This window comes from Ictalurus furcatus, chromosome 26 (genome assembly GCF_023375685.1).
Source record: "Ictalurus furcatus strain D&B chromosome 26, Billie_1.0, whole genome shotgun sequence".
Lineage (NCBI taxonomy): Eukaryota > Metazoa > Chordata > Actinopteri > Siluriformes > Ictaluridae > Ictalurus > Ictalurus furcatus.
Window position 1 is genome coordinate 8,334,843 of NC_071280.1, and position 21,665 is coordinate 8,356,507.

Here is a 21,665-nt window from a genome sequence, read left to right on the forward strand (position 1 = left end):
CTCCCTGCCACACATATACACTTGTTGCTTTGTCGCTTACTAGTATGAACAAGGGGAGCACTATCCACCACACGCCTCGGCATTGCACCTGACCCCCACCCCTCACCGCACAGGTCGCGAGTACACAAGATGGCTCTGCATCATCATTTCAGGCCGAGCCTTACTACTGAGCGGTGACATGGCAGGATCATCAGGGTTTGACCTGTGGTCTCTACAAGCTAGGCCTACTGTAGGTGAATCCCAATAATCCTATAATCCAGGTGTGTTATACTTCACCTTCATGGGGGTCATTAGGATCACTCTTTGTCTGACCTCTCTCTCTCCTCAGATCCTATTGAGCTCCCCGATGTTCACTGAAACACACAACCTGCTTCACCACAAGGTCTTAATCCACAAAGAGGTTTCAGGATTCTCTTTAAACGGTCTGTTCTGCATATGTTCTATACATACGCTCTACTTCCTCTTGATTTTAAAGCAAGATCTTGAGACGTTCCTCTCGAGAAAAAAAAGCGCAAACAGAACCATGGCTATTCTGCAGTGGTTTATTATACAACGAGGCAAGATACGCACAAACAGAGTGACAAAAAAAAATAATGTCCATTGGACAAATTGTAAAATATACAACCTTTAAAAATAAAACAAAACGAAAAAAAAAAAAAAATTACATTCACTTCAAGTAATGGATTTATTTTAACACCTAGGAACTTAACTGGCATGTGGACTTCCTCTTTGAGAATAACATAACACACAAGACAATATCACATCATATCATGTTATTTATAAAAGGCTCTAATGGGGGCGGTGGGGGGAGAAAAAAAAAAAAAAAAAAAAAAAGAAGTGCTGATCCGGGATCATCTTCCGTCCATGATCATACAACGTAGAGGAGCTGATCCTCGATCGGTGCTCTTACTCTGAGAAGCTTCAGAAAAATAAAGGTAGCGACTTCAGAAAGAACGCAGACCAAAGATTAGATTTTGTGCTTAGGTCTTTAAGAAACGATATACATGGAGTATATGTGCCTAGTTTTCAGGGTAAGATCATATTCCTTCAAAGCATAGCGCAGAATGCCCTAAAGCCAGCCACAGAGGCGCCTGAGCTCTTTCTCTCTGGTCCGTAGATGTAGATCAGATTTTAAATAGACCTACTATTTCGAGGTAACCTAGGCGAAAAAAAAAAAAAAAAAAATCGTAAACATGTCTTTAACAGAATTAATTTTTAGTGATTAAAGTAATTGATAATAACATTACGCAATACAGGCCAATTTAATTTAATTAGACAACCACGAGTCTGTAAAAATGTGATCATGGTGAGCTTATCATTACATTTTGGTTATCGATGTATTTAAACCTACCATCCAAAAATCAGGAGAGTAGCAAATACATTGTTCGTATTGTTAAATAAAAAGCCTAAACCATAAATCTCCGGCTCAAATTGTAACTTTGGGATCTTCTACGCTATAGGAAGTGCTACAGCGTAGAGAGCAATAAAAAAAAAAAAAACGAAAACACCACTTGCCTTTGTGTTCATTAATAACAATCCCAGCTTACAGGAAGGTTTCATAGTTCACACGAGTCCTAATGAAGTCGTTCTTGTTGCTTTAGCGGCAAAGAGAAGGAAAAGCCAGAAGCTGGGAAAGCGACTGCAGTGCAGAGGTCTGGAGAAAGGAAAGTCAAAAAAAGCTTTTTGTTTGAGCGAAAGGAAAAACAGGTCGCGACTCGCATCTACCTATGGAAGCAAGCTGAACTGCGGGATGAAGACGGCCTTTCTGAAGACTCCATGTCCAAAAGAAGAAGGAAAAAAAAATGATAAAAAAAAAAAAAAAAAAAGGTAGAGAGACATACAACGAGGTCCTTTAGAGAGAGGAAGTTAGACAAAGCAAGCACCAAAAAAAAAAGTGAAAGGATCTTGGAAGTCATGAAGGACAAAGGGGAAATGACGCTTTAGTCTCAGCAGATGGGCCTCGGCTGCTTCATACAGTAATGCGCTTCGGTGGCAGATACGTACGCGGACTCGGGAAAGAAGTCCTCGTGGAACTCAGCCAAAAACCTACCGGAGGAAAAAACAAAACAAAAACATCAGTTACTGAACAATTTCTAAAAATGGTCATCAGTAATAACAATGCACAGTAATATACACCAGGATGTGCAAAGACATGACTGTAGAAAGATTCTATTTTAGAAACAAAACAAAACAAAAAAAACCCCTCCTTTAATGTTCACCGCCGGGTGGTGTGTTTTTTAGGTCAGTTGTTATTCTGATTTTTTGGGGACTAAGTTATCATACCATGAAAGACCAATTGATCGATTAATCTGCACCGATAACCGACCGCTGGAACAGTCAGTCATCTGTAAAAATCCACACCGATAGTTTTTCCCGGTTGCGTCCGTTGCGGGAGCGGCAGAGAAAGATCATCCGTCGTTATACAGTACGAGAGACAAATTTTGCTGTGCTATTTGAAGTGCTTTTTAAATTCATATTGACAGCTCTATTTTTATTTGTTATTTTGGAGTGTTACTTTTTTGGCTCAGTTTGGATGTACATCTTTTACTTAATTTAATATTTATTAATAGTTCAAATATATTAATATTTATTTCATTTCTTTGAAACATGAATGGTACGGTCAGTACTGTTTATTTTATTTAATAAAGTTCAGCTAGATTTTACTTTGAGTGTTACGTTTGCATTTGATATCAACTTGAAAAACTATCGCTGATTGATCGGTTATCGGAGGTACCGCCCAACTTACATACGGGTAAATCTGTAAAATCCACAATCATTCGACCTCTAGTAGCCATCTTCATAGTTGAATTTGCCATGAAGAGCAGCCTGTGACAGAATTCTTATTGGGATCGTGTTGTACAATGTGGCAAGTAATAATCGCAAACGAATGCGATGTGTAACACTGGCTTTACACTGATACTTACAGCTCAGGAAATAAAGCTTGAGGGACAATGTTCAATAACATGAGGTGCTACGCAACGCGTTTAAACAATCCTTCGTAAACCGCCTGCTAGTTTGTTTATGATTTGCGACACAAGACCAGTTAAATTTGCCAGAAGATAATTCGGGCAGGTGCAAACAAAAATAACGCCGTGTAGCTGAGGTTGAAGAACCGTCAGATCCAGTGCCATCTTTTCTACATCGTCTCCTGTTTTTAAGCCACACCCACTTCGGCTTTAAATCCAAATACAGATCCAGAAATGGATACTATTCATTTCAATTCATTTGATTTGTACAGCGCTTTTAACAACAGACGTCGTCACAAAGCAGCTTTCTAGAACTATCTAAATTCCAGGTATAATTTTTTTTAAAAATGTATAAATTTAACCTTAATGAGTGAACCAGAGGTGACTGTGGTGAGGAAAAACTCTCGGAGACGACACGAGGAAGAAACCTTGAGAGGAACCAGACTCAAAAGGGAACCCGTCTTCATCCGGGGTGACGATATGCGATTATAAGTGATTTCTCTTCTATAACTGTATACTATATAGTCAAAAAGTGCGACTGTGTAAATATGATCTTAGGAGCAGTTAATGAGTATGAGCAGCATACGATTCATTATAGTTTGAACTTAAAGTCTATTGGATGGAACTGACTTTGAGTTGAGACTTGCGTGCAAACTGCTCGTAGCAATTCCAGTCCTATGGCGATCCAACGAAGAACATCCACAGCCATCTTTACGGTTTCTATGTAATACCATGTACAGTAAACTGACGCTGAGCATTAGGATGTCCTCCTCGGCAGTATACTAAATGAATACGTGCACTAAATACTACGGCTGCAACTAATGATTATTTTCATAATCGATTAGTTGGCCGATTATTTTTCCGATTAATCGGATGGGGGGCAAACTGTCAGTGCCATTTTTTCCCCCCCGCATTTATTTAAAATAAAACCCACAAACTGAGTGTTACAAATATAAACTAAAACCTTACACAACTGTTTGTCCGATTATATAAGAGTGAAAAGAACACAACACACGCACACCAGAATAGATATTATTCATTTAGGACTGTAGTTTAATTCCGTGCTTTTTGTGCATCCATTAAAAAAAAAAAGCATAATTATTAGTTTATAGTAGTTTATATTATATAATAGTATTTATTCATTATTTTTTTTTGCACAAAAAGCACTGAATTAAACTACAATCCAAAATTAATAATAAAACTGACTTTCACAGCACCTTGTGGTTTCTGCTACTCGCTGCCTTTAGACATATTATTTTACTTGTGTTTACTTCTGATCACAATGTTTTAATTAGACATCACAGAGCTTACTCGCGCTACACTCTCTCTGTATCAGCGCGTGTACACCGCGTGTGAGGAGCAACGCGGCCTCGTTACTAACTCGCCACTTCCGTTACAATCAACGACAGAAGTTACACTGCACGCGCGCAGATACAGCATATAATGACGATAAACTTAAATTAAACTAAACCTTTTAAGCAGCTTGGACCAGTTTCCCCTGCCCCTTACACACTGTGGAGCATTTTGGATATGAACATAACTTTGTGCATAAGTACGTGTGTGCTCGTGCATCACTGTCGTGCTTCCCCGCTACACAAACTCTGCTTTATAAAGTTTACAGGTTAAAGTCTTCTCCGTGGTGTTTAATATAAAATGATTCCCCGCCCTAGAGGTCGCACACGTTCTTCCTCGGTCACGTGACGATTTCGGCTCCGTCTGATGGTGACCGAGGTCATGTTGGGAATAAAACGTAACGCTGACAGAAAGTAAACTGAAGAAAGTCATCGTCGGTGACTCTGGGTGTCTACTAAAGCTAGCGGCGTCGCTTTACGTGCGCATGACGTCATGCGCCGTCGACTAGGAAGTGGCTTATACTTCCAGTTAGTAAAAAACCCGCTAGTGTTATATTTCAGATGATATAACCTTTCTAAAATCCACACACTAGACGGTAGAGTACAGAGTGCATAGTGTAAGTGTATAGTACTTCATTTGGGACACAACTTTAGTATTTACTCTCCGAAGCGTGTTTTCGGAACAGAAGTAAAGCGATGAGTAAACGTGTCCTGGGCCACGCGCAGACCGACTAATCTAGAATGAGATTCGTTGACAACGATTTTCACAATCGATTATTATCGACTAGTTGTTGCAGCTCTACCGGACAGACACAGGAAGTGGCATCACGCCATGCCTCTAATACGGATTGTTACATGTACAACAACTTACAAACTTCCACACTCAGCTGTACAACATCCTGATCTAAAACTCTGGCTGCACCACCCACCCCTACGTTAGAAGTGTTCGGTCACTAGCACCAGCTGTCCCGACAGATCCTCGCTTTCAAAAGATGAGAAGGAAATCACAGCAGCTCACATTATGATAATTACCAATTATCTGACAGACACCGCGGCGCGTTTTGTCTCTTTGTGCTGGGGAGAGAGCGGAGACACTTCAGAGCTTAATTAACCACACTGAACATGAGAAGCAGAAACCGCCACAGATCCTGAGAAACCTGTCCAGGCTACAGACATGACCGGAACATCAAACTCTCAATTAAACAACCTAATCCGACAAAGTCTGCGGGCGAAAAGCTCTCGGTTTAATCCGGCGTGTCCGTGGTACCGTCAGCTCAGCCGAACGTATATAAAGAAACGGCAAACGATATAAGAATTATACACTCATGTCCAATCGCGTTTTATTGCTGAAATTTAACTCCCTACTATCTAAAACACGACAACGATAATATGTCGAAACAGTAAGATAATTCGTGAAGATGAAATAGTGAAAAATAACAGCATCTAGGTGTAAATGTAAATCTGTAAATGTAGCTAAATATCATTGACTAGCATTAATAAACAGAACTAAATGGAAATACTAATAGTTGTGGTAAACTGTAAAACGGCATTGGCACCTTGTAATTTAACCTTCACTTTTTCTTTCTTTCTTTTTTCTTTTTTAAAAGCACACAATAAAACACTGCTGAAATGTTTTGCTTCTGCAGCATCAAATCATGGACTCAATAATATTCAAATGTATTACAATACTAAGACACTACATCTTTTCAGCAATTACAGTTTAAATGCAAATTCGACAGTCCTAACTGATATACAAAACAACTTGCACACAGTTTCTCACACACACACACACACACACACACACACACACACACACACAATCAGCCTCACACGTAACAGATGGGATTAAGTTCAATCACTCTTGCTGAGATCTATTTAACTGCATCCCATCATGCACAGCTTCCCACTGTTACAGCACGGTTTAAAACAATGACCTAATTCGTGGTTTTTCATTACAAGACAAATGTATTAGAACACTGATGGGGCGGGGAGGGGGGTGGGGGGGTGGGGTGGGGATAAACGCAGAGAGATAAGCTAACTTGTTAGAATACAGAAATTAAAATCAAAAACAAAACGCTCTCATCTACTGTGGTTTCCCCACACGGTGCTCCACAGCGCCGCGTACTGGCGGGAGGCGACGCTGCAGCGCTTTTAATTAGAGCAGGGAATAATAAATCCTGTGGATTTGAGGCCAGATACAGATCGCTGCACCGGATTTAGAGATTAGTTCAGAGGCTTGTGTAATGCCCAGTGATATCTCTCTAACTTTTAATGTGAAGTCTAACACACTCAGGCGCAGACACACACAGACACACACAGACACACACACGCGCACAGAGACACAAACAGACAGACACACACACAGACAGACAGACAGACACAGACAGACACACACACACACACAGACAGACACACAAACAGACACACACACACACAAACAGACACACACACACACAAACAGACACACACACACACACACACACACAGACACACACACACACACACAAACAGACACACACACACACAGACACACACACACACACACAAACAGACACACACACACACACACAAACAGACACACACACACACACACACAAACAGACACACACACACACACACAGACACACACACACACACACAGACACACACACACACACACACACAGACACACACACACACACAAACAGACACACACACACACACACACACACACACACAAACAGACACACACACACACACACAAACAGACACACACACACACACAAACAGACACACACACACACACAAACAGACACACACACACACACAAACAGACACACACACACACACAAACAGACACACACACACACAAACAGACACACACACAAACAGACACACACACAAACAGACACACACACAAACAGACACACACACAAACAGACACACACACACACACAAACAGACACACACACACACACAAACAGACACACACACACAGTTCTCCCGACAGGAAATGAGCACTGACTCCACATAACACCTCACAAATGTACCACCTGATCATTTCACTTTAAAAATAAAACAGCAGCAGCTCTCCATCGCTATTTCCGAATCGATAAAACCGTCGAGACGCAAATCAGACAGTTTAACATGCTGTGTGCACCGAGACATACCCACCGACTGAGAAACCGATCGAGATATCGTGATCATCGTGATCATAGCAGCAACTGATTAATCAGCTGAAGCTTCGGATGAAATAGAACGGATGAAAATTATTATTTGACCTTGTTCTCTAGTGCTTTTCCAAGACTAGAAAGTAAAACGAAACTGTGGGGAAAAGCTTTTCCCATCGCGTTACTCTACTGACTTCCTTCTTTAGGGCGAGTCTAATGATCACTCCCCCGGTACAATAAATTACAAACAAAGGAATTTATGATGCTGACAACGGTGGACTCGAATGCATGCTTTCTTTCTAGCTCTTGATCTATAAACCGTACTTCTCTCAGATACACCTTTAATCAACATTCAATTTTACCGGACAAAAAGTAAACAGGATAAACTGAACCAGCTTCTTGAAGCTACGAGATCGCTACACATCTTGTACTATATGATAAAAAATAAAAAAAGAAAGTAATATGACGCTATAACATCAACCATTCTTTCGGCAGATTTTGTTTTGAACGCTCGTACATCATTATCAGTGTGAAAGGAACCTCCGCGTTGCACAGAAGTGCATTGTAACATGCTTTTACTTGTTTTCTGACTGAATTTACCAGCGTTTCTGCTTTTGTTTTGCTTCCGTTGCTGCCATAAATCAAAGTTCGCTGTCTGAGTGTACAAGAGAGAGAGAGAGTGAGAGCGAGAGCACACGAGAGCAGCTCTCACATGCTTGGTATGGTCACGTTCACATCAACACGTTTGTTCTTTTCGCTCTGACCGCTCTGTTCGGCTTCTTAAACGTACACGTTACACGTATATATTTTCACGTCTTCATCCTTTGGTTACTTTCACAATTGCCGCTCTATATCGAATCTTATTAATAGTAACTATATGTGTAAGGGAAGATCCACGGCTAGGTGTGCATTACACGACTGTAATGCACGCCGTGGAGGAAAAGATCCACCAGACACGAAGTGGAGCGCATTAAAATGGTGTAACGCACACCTGTCGGGATTATCCCGATTATACCGTGGACACTTACCAGCATTGACGAGTTCAAGCCGTCGTTCAGTACGTATACATGGACGACAATAATCCGATATTAACCCCATTAAGACGATACTCGGATTAAGAAACTAGCATGCAAACAGCGATTACTGAGGACCTTAATCCGGCTAAATGGAATTAAGACGTGTGGAGTATTCCTGTTTTAGTCGCATTATAGACGTGTATTACATACATGTACACACCTTAATCACACTATTAACATCGTGTGAGAGTTTTCACTGCATTTTGCGACAGGACACGTACACACACGGCAGCGCTCAACCGTTTGACGGGAAACAAGAGAGCACGGCTGCGTCCCAAACCGCATACTTACCTACTATATAGTAGGATAAATACATGTATCTCGGCTGCTATATAGTAGGTAAGTGCGCGGTTTGGGACGCAGCCCACGGCTTCAAGCAGTCGCCTATTAGCACTTGAAGCTTTAGTAAAATTAAAAATGAAACACCCAAACCTGTATACGGTCCCATAACGAAGACCAACTGCATGTCGAGACGTGAAATCCTGGAGGGACGTCGGACGGCGCGGCGCGGTGACGTAATGACGTGTGCCGTTAATCGATCTACGTTCTAGAACATGTAAAACGGGAGCATGAAAGGAATATTCTAAAAGCGACTCATGTAAACACCTCAATCACAATATTGTGTCATTCAGATGATAATTAGATTACTGCAGTCCATGAAAATGCGGTCACCGATGTTTGTAGTGAAAATTTAACTGAAAGGATAAAAATAGCGGTTCATTTTTCGATCTGGATTTCTGCCTGCTCGAAATCACACACGGAGATAAAGTAAAGCGATAAAGATTCCATTTATTTGAATGACTTCGAAAAAATAGAGTTATTAGAGCGATAGAGAAGGAGAGAGCGAGAGAGAGATTGTACGTGTGTGACTTAGCTGCGTCTGTGCTGCGTCTCTACTAATAATGAAGCTGAGAGTTTAACTGATGTATGCGATGGTAACTATGTTACTATGGTTACAAATGTTTATAGGCGACGCATCCAACGAACGATTAGAAAATAATACACATAATGCTGTGATAATGCCCTTGCACCTCGGGCGTGCGTTTATTTTCTAATAATTCAATAGACCGGAGTCAATTATTCCGCTTATACCACAGTTACCACGCCTCAAGACTGCGTTCAAGATGTTTTACATCAAGACATTTGTCAGGTTCTTGTCCTTAAACCCTCTCTCGTGTGTGGAATTAATTTATTACTCATCCCATCTCAAGCCACCGGTGCTTGATACAGGCTTGAGCACTGATGTGCAGTTATCAAGGGGAGAGGGAGGGAGGGAGGGAGGGAGAGAGAGGGAGAGAGAGAGAGAGAGAGAGAGAGAGAGAGAGAGAGAACGAACAGGTTTTTTTTCCTAGTTTCATGCTGATAATATAACAGACGAAATAAACAAACCAACCTCAATAGTCCTACTTGTTCACAGGGTTTTCATTTTTTTTTATTACTGAAGAAAATACAACAAATAAACTTCGCCGGCTTTTCTGTCTCATTACTGCAATCACACATGCGCTCTCATGCTCTTTCTTTCTTTTTTCTTGCTCTCTCTCTCTCTCTCTCTCTCTCTCTAGTAACTGCATATCAATGGCTCAAGCCTCCGCTTCGCCTCGTGGCCGCATTACCACCTCAGACGTGCGTTATTTATCTGATAATTCAACGACCTGTCGCCAATTATTACTTACGTATTTTCTGGAAAATCTAAATTGTTTGTCGTTTTGTTTGTTGTTCGATCTGTGTGCTGTGGCGGATTGTAAACTAACTTTTACTGTTATTCCGGATAACTTGGCGAAATGATATGGAACTGTAATGCGGTCACGACCTGACTGGAACTACTTTAGCCGATCATTTACGGAAAAATAACTGCACATCTCCGAACTTCTGTCAGCCAATCAGAATCGAGAATTATCATAAACAATATCAACTATTTTTATCTAAAATTTCCCCTAGTTAAACGACTACTTCTTTGAATGTTGTTAGTCTGTGCACTTGTCTGGTCTGTTTAGTAGGTCATACATGTGTCTGTACACTACGAGAAATTCCTCGTATGTGAAACATACTTGGCCAAATAAAGAGCTCCTGCTTCTGATTGTTCTCTCAGCACGAAGCCTGCATGTTGCACATGAAATCCATCAGACTGTTTTTGTGTTCTTTAAAACTGCCCTAGTGTTGGGCCTGAAAACAGTTTTGCGCACAGTGCTGTGTGCTGCAGGAGTGTCAGCACTGCTGCCCCCAGTGGCCACACTATCGTATTACATTCCACACAGGAATAGACGATTTACTGTTAGGGCTGGGTAAAAAATAAATAAATAAAGTAACAAGTAAATAAATAATCGATTCTTGATTTTAATCGATCTTCAATTTAATGAAAAGATATCGATTCGGGGGTTTCCCTATTATGGTTTTTCAAATACTACCTTTCGTGTAGTGTGTTATACGGCTGTTTGTGAATGCAAAACCGTCTGCGAAGTTTCAAAAATCAAAGCGCATGACAAGTTATCGACTCCCAAAAGAATGAAGCGATTCTGAACAGCTGAAACAGGTCGTTAGTAATTCCAGACGTACTAACCTACTGTACTAACCTACGTAATTCCAGACTTGCTTCCTGTACTAACCTACGTAATTCCAGACTTACTTCCTGCACTAACCTACGTAATTCCAGACTTACTTCCTGTTCTAACCTACATAATTCCAGACTTACTTCCTGTACTAACCTACGTAATTCCAGACTTACTTCCTGTACTAACCTACGTAATTCCAGACTTACTTCCTGTACTAACCTACATAATTCCAGACTTACTTCCTGTACTAACCTACATAATTCCAGACTTACTTCCTGTACTAACCTACGTAATTCCAGACTTACTTCCTGTACTAACCTACATAGGTTTATAACAAAAAGCCCCGCCTCTGGTCTTCGTCGGCTGCTCGCGAACAGACGGAGCAGAAACTCGTTATGGTAGTGGGCGTTTCCTTTTTGAAACACGCTGACAGCGGTAGACCAATCACAACAGACTGGGACATCTGACCAATGAGAGCAGAGTATGCTCTCTGAAAGGAGGAGTTTAGAATGAATCCTTTAGAACGAATCATTTAACGAGTCGCTTGTGACACTGGGCGGAAAGTAATGCTGCAATTTAAATTATGAGCACATTAAAGTGTTTTTTGACCTTGGATGCACGTAAATCGATCATTTGAAACCTTTAAAACAAAATTAGGCACGCTTCAAAACCACTCGAGAGGACGTGAATATGAACTGTTGTTCGCCTCTCGTCCTGAACATGTCGCCACCTTTCACGTTTTGAATTTCGAAAACGGTTTTATTTCTTAAACATGTTTTAAGTTGTTAATTTATTTCACTGTTGCACGTTTTTATTTTTACAGTAACCTGCATTGTGCCGTTTGTGCTTACCTTGTGTGCATTTTATGCACATATTTATGATTTCTTGCTACAGCGTTTGTTACTCAAAGTAAAAGTAATTAAACATAACTGTATGGGCCCTATTATTAACGTAAATGTGTATTTCAGTAATATAGCTAAGTAGGAGGGTTTCAGTTACCAGCATTTCTATTAAAATATGGATTCCATGTGTGCAAATCTAACATTTGAAATGAAATACTGATCACTAAAATCGATATTGAACTGAAATCGAATCAAACCCATATAAATAAGAATCGACTCGCCAAATTGGTCGCATTAGCCAGCCGTAATTTCTGTTACTGGTTAAGTAAATGACTAGTCAAATATACAAATCACCGGAGATAGCTCTTCCTAATTGGTTTTATAGAACACGTATAATAGGTTTCGAGAATTGATCAACAGTGTTACGGTGCAGGTTCTCTCTCCTCTCTCGTCGTTCGCGAGACAAAAAACTAAAGATTTAAAACGATTAAAGGCCCTGAAGACTTTCCCGAAGTGGAAAACTTAAACAGCTGTACCTCGGACTGTTCCAAAGCGCCGACACGGCAGACTCCTTTCGTAAACACTTCTTTCATTCGTTAACCTACCATTAGTCTTAAATCATGTCGAGCATTTGCCATTCAAGTCCCGGTGAAAGAGCGCTTACTATCGAAATGATAACATATTAAAACGAGCACAAAACGATAGGAACTCCTTGAAGCCGAATTACTGTCTGCTGTTCTGACCAATCAGAATGGAGAATTCAGCATCATTGAGGTAAGGGACTTAACAGCCAGAACCTCTTAAATGGGATTCGAAATATATCTATTAAAGTCATGTGCACATGGTTGATAAACTGATCAACCCTGTGAACAAGACTCATAGGTAGTGCTAGTATTAAACAAATACTCATCGTGCTATGTTCGCTTAATTAGAAAGACCTCCGCCTTTTCCAGAGCTAAATGAATTTAGGTGATTTCCAATGAAACATCAAGTCAAAACCATTCGTTTAAACTTTCTAACACCGTCCAAGTAATTATGAGTTACATAAACAGAGCCCATTGTTTGAAAAAAAAAAAAAAAAAAAGGGTGCATCGCTCTGAAAAGCTCCGAGTGACAAGTTTTCCGAGAGTCTCGGCAGATCGATAGTCGCTCTGAACACTCCAGGAAACGCAGGATTGTAAGATCAACGCTGTATATGTTCTGGTTCCTCATACGCTTGCGACGTTTCTGCGCCATTCTGCAGCTCAATTAGAAACAGCGTAGCACGGTTTCTTTTTAGCAACACTTACTTTTCCAGCCTTCTGTTACCCCCGTCCCAACTTATTTGAGACGTGTTGTGGCCATCAAATTCATAATCACCTTATATTTTTTTCTTAAAATGGTACATTTACTCAGTTTAAACATTTGATGTTTTCCATGTTCTATTGTGAATAGCATGTGGGTTTATGAGATTTGCAAATCACTGCATTCTGTTTTTATTTATATTCACATTTTACACAGCGTCCCAACCTTTCTGGAACACGGCCCTTAAATGGAATTTGACGTGCATGAAAACGTAAACTACGGCAAAGACACCAGAGCCGTTATATTTTTGGTAAACGCTTCAAGCTTGTAGTAGCAGCATATGCATCATGAGTACGAGTGAACATGTGGTACCAAAACCCCTCCCCCAACTTCCTTCTGGTAGTCACCAAATCGCTTCAAGTCTAGTGCACCAGATGACCACTGGTCCAGAATTTTAACCTGTTGTGTTTTGAGACCGGATTCAACCTTTCGGTACCTGAGAAAAAGCTCCAGGTGCTTCACCAAGGCCCTCAGGTTCTTCTCAGGCATATGCATCTTCCCAAGGATCTCCGGAAGCTTCACTGCAGAACAACGCAAATGTTTCAACGTTAAGAACGGCAAGGAAATCGCTTTCTAATAACGAGCGACACTTGATTTGAAATGTACGGCATTTTACGCTTTAATTCTTCACTTCAAATGACGATGCTGGTCTTGTTCTCGTCTAGACGATGAAATTCGAGTGCGTGACACCGGACGCGCTAGCTTTAACACTTTAGAACTTCTAATGCACGCTATATATCCCGAGTGTTGCACTTATAAAGGCTTGGACTCTTATCTTACGGATACGCCAGACACAAGGTGAAGTACATTAAGCAAAGTGCACGGAAGAGTCCAAGTTGACGGAAGAGCTGATGCTAATTTTATATACATACAGGTATATTTCCTATAGTGCTGATAACGATGGTAACCAAGTCCGACCAGCTGCTTCCCTCTGGGAATAAAAACGCTCCGGCATTACATTTCGATAACAGACGGCAGCCTCTTAAGAGTGATTTCATATATACTTTTGGACTGAGGAGCAAACGGACAAAGATAAAACTAGCGATTTATAGAAATGATCGAATCATTTATTCCATAGAGCAAGCCGACTAAAAGAATCCTCTGTGCTCCGATTCGAAATACTCACCGAACAGGCGGAGGAGATGCTGTGAGCCGTACAGGTAGGACGGAGGTGGAGGCTGGTCGCTCAGGGGGTAGTTATCGGGCGTCAGACGCCAACTCAGCACCTGCAGTGGGAACAGGACGACGTTCGGTCTCTCAGATAACGGACAGATTAAGACGCGTCGTACAAATACGCGCCGGCTGATCACGTACCCTAAATACAGCCCTGTTTTAAAAATAAATAATCATCATCATCGTAATCATCAACCGGACAAAATACACATGATTCACATGCTTCTCAGTGAGTACGTTTACATGGACAGCAGTAATCTAATTACTGACCTTATTCTGAATAAGACAATATTGTGATTAAGGTGTTTACATGAGTCGCTTTTAGAATGTTCCTGTTTTACATGTTAGAGAACATAGTTCGATTAACAGCACACGTCATTACGTCACCGCGCCACGCCGTCCCCTCCAGAATTTCACGTATCAACATACAGTTGGTCCTCGTTATGGTACCGTATAAAGTTTTGGGTGTTTTTATTTTTAATTTTTATGAAAGCTTCAAGTGCAGTTAATTATTAGTCACGCTGTACGTGCAAATAGACGACTGCTTGAAGCCGTGGGCTGCGTCCCAAACCACATACTTAACGAAATTCAGGTATTTCACCTACTATACAGCAGGTAAGTATGCGGTTCGGGACGCAGCCGTGCTCTCTTGTTTGCCGTCAAATGGTTGAGCGCTGCCGTGTGTGTATACGTGTCCTGTCGTACAATGCGGTGAAAACTCTCACACGACGTTGATAGTGTGATTACGGTGTGTACCTGTCTATAATACCCGTCGATAATGCGTCTAAAACAGGAATACGCCACAGGCCTTAATTCCATTTAGCCGGATTAAGGTCATCAATAATCGCCGTTTACATGCTAGTTTCTTAATCCGAGTATCGTTTTAATATCGGATTATTGTTATCCATGTAAACGTACTGACTGAGGCATACTGCAACTGCTTGTTTTCTGTGAGGAGACGGTTCTTCAGCATGCTTCAGAGTCTCCAGTGTCTGGAACGGTCAGACGTTCCTTTAATTTCCTTTCCGTTTGTGTTTTCAGACACTGGGAAAGTCTGCAGGACGGAAAGGGCTGAGATTTCTCGAGAACAAATATATTGTGCTGTATTGTTTTGCTGGTGAGGGAAGATATTTTTACTAATTATAATGTAAATAATAACTTGTTTTGCAGATATTCACAACGTGACCATACAATTAAATTCGACTATAAAAAAAAAAAAAAAAGTTACACAACTTTTAAAAAATTGCTGCAAATTTATGCGGTATCTCAGTCCATACAGGATTTCACTCAGGTTTGTGTTTTTTTTTTTTTTTTTGCGATTGTTGCTGATAAAAACGCTTGCTTGATCTTGCTGCGGCTTTGTTCTATATTTTCGCGACGCATCTTGGAGGTTTTTTTTTTGCCAGAAAACTTGAAAATCGGCAAAACTGCAGTTGAAGGAAATCGTATCGCAGCAGTGTTTGTCGGTAAACGAGACCTTTTAGCCGTACTCATGTGTGAAGCACAGGAATCGACGAGGGCTTTAGCAGTGTGCGCGTTGAGATGACGTCACGTCCTGGTCCAAATCTGCGGAAAGTTGGAAAATTCTACGCTCCTCTGAAGTTTGCGGCCTTTCCTTGAAATCATGTTCTTATTAAAATTATTATTATGTTAATCCCTACATAATAAATTAGATATCAAACAATGGCACTTTTTTCCCCTCAGTGCATGTATTAATTACCTTCATGCTCTCAGTACCCATTATTCAACCCCACGGTTCTTTTCAAAACTTAACTTTTTTTTTGTTTGTTCCAGTCACGATCAACGCGTATCCTGATTAAAATGTTTACACGTTTGCAAATATCGGTGTCGAATTGATTTATATTGTACTACAAAAAACAACATAAGTCGACCAAAGTGCTTTACAACAAATACCAAACCTAAACTAATAAATAGACATAACAAATCAATCTAACCAATATAAAACTACCCATAGGGCATCAGTGCTTGATCACATGACCTGAGAGTTCTACAGGGATTGCAGTGTAGAGTTGCAATAATCCAGACGAGAAGAGATAAAAGCGCGACTCACTTTCTGAACATCATTAAAAGTTAGAAAAGGACTTGACCTTGGTTAAAAGCCCAAGATGAGAAAGAAAGCTTGATCTTGAACAAACGCATTAATCTGCTGCCATGTTTGAGATCTCCATCCAGTAAAAAGCCCCGATTTTCAAATGCACAGTTTAATACTGAACCAGGTTAAGTACTGAATTTGGTGCAGTGGATGCAGGTCTTATTACAGTAATCTCAATCATCCTCTCATTTAAACGTAGGACATTTGAAGACAACCATGATCCGAAGTCCAAAGTGGTCCAATAGCTTTCGAGTCTCCAAGTTTCCGTGGCATGAAGCTTCAAATTTATATGCATGTGAACTATTTTAAAATTCCGTTTATACTCTGAGTGTGTGACTGCATGTCTGTAAAGGGAGTGCTGTTGAAATGAGTCCTACAACCTGCACACGGGATTTTAGTGCTTCTGGTTGCATCATCCTGAAGTTAATGGGTTTTTGCTGAAACGCCTGGAATAAGGTCTGATTGTGTTTCAGGGGTGTGGGGGCGGTGATGGTGGTTCTTCAGGGGTGTGGGGGCAGTGGTGGTGGTTCAGGGGTGTGGGGGCGGTGGTGGTGTTTCATGGGTGTGGTGGTGGTAGTTCAGGGGTGTGGGGGCAGTGGTGGTGGTTCATGGGTGTGGTGGTGGTAGTTCAGGGGTGTGGGGGCGGTGGTGGTGGTTCATGGGTGTGGTGGTGGTAGTTCAGGGGTGTGGGGGCGGTGGTGGTGGTTCAGGGGTGTGGGGGGGGGGCGGTGCTGGTGGTGGTTCAGGGGTGTGGGGGCGGTGGTGCTGGTTCATGGGTGTGGTGGTGGTAGTTCAGGGGTGTGGGGGCAGTGGTGGTGGTAGTTCAGGGGTGTGGGGGCGGTGGTGGTGGTTCATGGGTGTGATGGTGGTAGTTCAGGGGTGTGGGGGCAGTGGTGGTGGTGGTTCATGGGTGTGGTGGTGGTAGTTCAGGGGTGTGGGGGCGGTGGTTCGGGGGTGTGGGGGCGGTGATGGTGGTGGTTCGGGGGTGTGGTGGTTGTAGTTCAGGGGTGTGGGGGCAGTGGTGGTGGTTCATGGGTGTGGTGGTGGTAGTTCAGGGGTGTGGGGGCGGTGGTGGTGGTTCAGGGGTGTGGTGGTGGTAGTTCGGGGGTGTGGGGGCGGTGGTGGTGGTGGTTCGGGGGTGTGGGGGCGGTGGTGGTGGTGGTTCGGGGGTGTGGGGGCGGTGGTGGTGTTTCATGGGTGTGGTGGTGGTAGTTCAGGGGTGTGGGGGCAGTGGTGGTGGTTCATGGGTGTGGTGGTGGTAGTTCAGGGGTGTGGGGGCGGTGGTGGTGGTTCAGGGGTGTGGGGGGGGCGGTGCTGGTGGTGGTTCAGGGGTGTGGGGGCAGTGGTGGTGGTTCATGGGTGTGGTGGTGGTAGTTCAGGGGTGTGGGGGCGGTGGTGGTGGTTCATGGGTGTGGTGGTGGTAGTTCAGGGGTGTGGGGGCAGTGGTGGTGGTTCATGGGTGTAGTGGTGGTAGTTCAGGGGTGTGGGGGCGGTGGTGGTGGTTCATGGGTGTGGTGGTGGTAGTTCAGGGGTGTGGGGGCGGTGGTGGTGGTTCAGGGGTGTGGTGGTGGTAGTGGTTCATGGGTGTGGTGGTGGTAGTTCAGGGGTGTGGGGGCAGTGGTGGTTGTGGTTCATGGGTGTGGTGGTGGTAGTTCAGGGGTGTGGGGGCGGTGGTGGTGGTTCAGGGGTGTGGTGGTGGTAGTTCAGGGGTGTGGGGGCAGTGGTGGTGGTTCAGGGGTGTGGTGGTGGTAGTTCAGGGGTGTGGGGGCGGTTCAGTGGTTAAAGGCTCTGGATTACTGATCAAAAGGTCAGGAGTTCAAGCCCCAGCACTGCCAAGCTGCCACTGTTGGGCCCTTGAGCAAGGCCCTTAACCCAATGAGATAATCATAAGTCGCTCTGGATAAGGGCATCTGCCAAATGCTGTAATGCAATATAATGTAATGTCTTGAAAAAGACGGTTGTTAAAAGTGGCTAAATGGGACTGCAGAGGTTAAACATCATCACGCCGAACAGGAAACCTCATCTACTACAGCCTTGTTGTGTTTACACTCGCACGCTTGCAAACTATTCTAACTCAAACTTTACAACAATTTATAGTATTTTCCTAATGATAGTGCTATAAAGCGTAGCGGCAGTGATGTTCGACCGTGGCGTAGTTCGTTTATACCCTAACTTTAGCTCTTCACTTCTGGCGAATGTCTTCAGGCTTCAAAATCCATCAAATGTGTTCATGTGTGAAGATCATCTTGATGAACAAAACGTGTAAGAATAATAAAGTTTTCTTGGTCACAGAGCCTGTTGGCTTTTTGTCGAGGGAACTGGGGTGACACTAACTTCCTGGTTGGCCTACATCAAAAAATACGTCAATTCTGCAGCGCTCTATAGAGCATCTGATACTTATGGGACACTTTGCTGGCCACAAGCTTCAGAACCTTCAAGGTTGCAATTTGATTTGCTCGCCACGCGTATACGTGCTTCGGCTCACGACGAGTACTTTTAAAACATCATGACTCAGCGTTTTTTTGGAGCCAGAACAAGTCACTGGATTGAAAAATATCCACAATATCCTGTCTAGTGAGCAGTGAGTAAGCATGACATCACGTGTTTGACGTCAGGGCTTGGATGGTGGGGGTGGGGTTGTTGGCAGGCACTCTCTTCCTGTTGAAGTGGGAGGATCTTAGCCATGTTTAGTGATGAACCGGTCTCTGTAATGAAAGCTAGACGTCTGGACTGCCGTACGTAAACACGGCTCTAATCATCCGTAAACTTAAACGGACGCGCTGTTCCGCGGAACGCCTACTCGATGCAGATGTTTTCCGCAGATTTCCCCACAGCTTGCAGGATACAGGATATCTGGCACGCCATAGTGAGTGATCACATAGCAGATGTGATTCATCTCAGAACATTCTCTGATTCATCTCTACAGGCCCATACCTTTAGAGGTGACGGACTTTTGAGTGCAAAAGTTTACACCCCCCAACCCATGGTTGCCAAGTATAATGGTTTCCCACGTGCGAGTGATTTCAAGAAATTGAGGACCAGTGCCATCTAGTGGCTGCGTGATGCCAGTTTGCTTGGAATTCTTCAACATCAGAACATCTTTAACATGAAATCATAATCTAATGTTAAAACGTAATACCAGCAGGCGCCTAGTGTTTGCAGCAGATATATATATATATATATATATATATATATATATATATATATATATATATATATATATATATAAAAATGTCTCTGAAGTGCAAAACCTCCTTAAATTACATTCGCTTTGGCTCTTGCTTGCTCCTACTGAAAAGCCTCTGTATCTTTATCGAGACTTGTTTAAATGAAGCGCGACAGGAAAATGTGAACATTATACGAGACAGAGATCCACAGTGCCTAACGTCGGGGTTACTCTTACAGAGTTTTACAGAAATGTATTTTGTGATTAATCTAGAAAGAAATAATAAGGTGTATCCTGCAACACCACCACAAGACATACCATAGTTCTGACTGCGTAGTATTTCTTATAGCACATCCAACTAATAGCATTTTCAAAACTGTGTAGCTGTTGCTGTGTGTGTGTGTGTGTGTGTGTGTGTGTAGAGCACTATCGATCAGTACCCAGAATACATTCAGAGCTCCTTGGGGAATTTCTTCATTGCCCCTTGGGGAATTATTTTTTTTCCCTCCAACAAACAAATTGCTTACTGTAGGTACTCTAGGCATTCTGTCCCAATATCAGGCTTTTCCTCAACTTTATAATTAACGTGACCAGCTGAACCAGTCACTGGAACGCCTCACTTTCACACATGCTGCAGTTTGCACTGGGGTTCACTCACCCCAGATCACTTTTTTCCCCCCAGCTGGCACACAATGCCGGTTCTCGGATGGCTCTAAGGCTTGAAAATAGCTTTTACACTTGACCAAACAGACCGATTTCTCTGCACAAACAGCCTTGGATCCGGTGTTCGAGTTACATTCTGCTACAGAATAAACATCAGTGTATGGTTTCGCAGAATTAAAATAAGGATCGTGATGAGGAAATAAATCGTTACGCGCTCGTGTTATGGCAACCATGAAGAACTAAGCCGTATTCAAAAGCTGGAATACACAAGACAAACAAACCACGGCTACGTCCACATTAATTCGGATAAACCTGAAAACCCTTCTTCCCTGTGTTTTGGCATTCGGTCCACACCGAGACTGCGTTTCTGTCCAGAGGAAAATGGAGCTTTTTGAAAACACTCACCTGAGCGGATCAATCTGAAAACGCGGTTTTCCTGTTGCGGTGTGGACCGAGAAAAACGCTCCAAACACCATGACGTGTTTTTTTAGTCACGTGACGCGTTCAACTCGAAACAAACAAGACGGTGGATGATGTTGTACTGCAGTTGTTGTGCCTGCTATCCAGTTTGATAGTGTTGTTAAAGCTTAAAGATGCATCCGAACATAAGTAAGTAAATAAATGCCTGACGGAGATGACACGGGACAAAGCTTCTAGCGCGGTTATGTATGGGCAGTATAACGAGTCTTTATTCATCACATACACGTACGCACAGTGAAATTCTTTTCTGCACATATACGGATGTAAGCGTTTTCAGACGTTTCAGTCGGTCCCTCCTGGACTTTCCACTCGCAGAAATTAACGCAAAGTCAAGCAAACGCCGCAACGTTCGGAGGAGCTTGCGATTTTTCAAAAATGACCGCGGAAATTTGGGCCAAGACGCGTCATGTGACGTCATCACGACGTGCATTCGGCCAAAGTCCTCTTCGATTCACGGGCGTCGAACATGAGTACAGCTAAAAAGTCGCGTTTACCAACAAACATCACTGTGAAAGACCCCGCAAAACTATTTAGTGTAATTCGAGTAGTTTACCGCGCAAAATAAATAAATAAATAAATAACACAATAAACTCGGCAAGCAGCAGGAAAATCAAGCATCTTTGGCTGCAACAATCGCTTATAAATAAATAAATAAATAAATAAATAAATAAGACACCGTGAAATCCAGTACGGACTGATTTTAGCGTGGACGAGCGGTTTTTGGGAAACGTTTGAAGACTCCGGCGTAGACAGAGAGAGCGTTTTAAAATGAAAAATGGTGTTTTCCTATCC

General features: G+C 42.5%; 1 protein-coding gene across 2 annotated transcripts in view; it reads right to left on the bottom strand.

Moving 5' to 3' along the window:
• Positions 1-528: 528 nt before the first annotated feature.
• The window catches only part of LOC128602014 (male-specific lethal 3 homolog), a 32,387-nt gene continuing 11,250 nt past the window's right edge, over positions 529-21,665 (bottom strand). For both annotated transcript variants that reach the window (XM_053615519.1, XM_053615520.1), the window contains 3 exons: positions 14,405-14,504; positions 13,715-13,799; positions 529-2,046 (listed from right to left, as the gene is read on the bottom strand). In XM_053615519.1, coding sequence (XP_053471494.1) covers positions 1,947-2,046; positions 13,715-13,799; positions 14,405-14,504 — 285 coding nt within the window. In that variant the 3' untranslated portion in view covers positions 529-1,946. The remainder of the gene's footprint in view (positions 2,047-13,714; positions 13,800-14,404; positions 14,505-21,665) is intronic.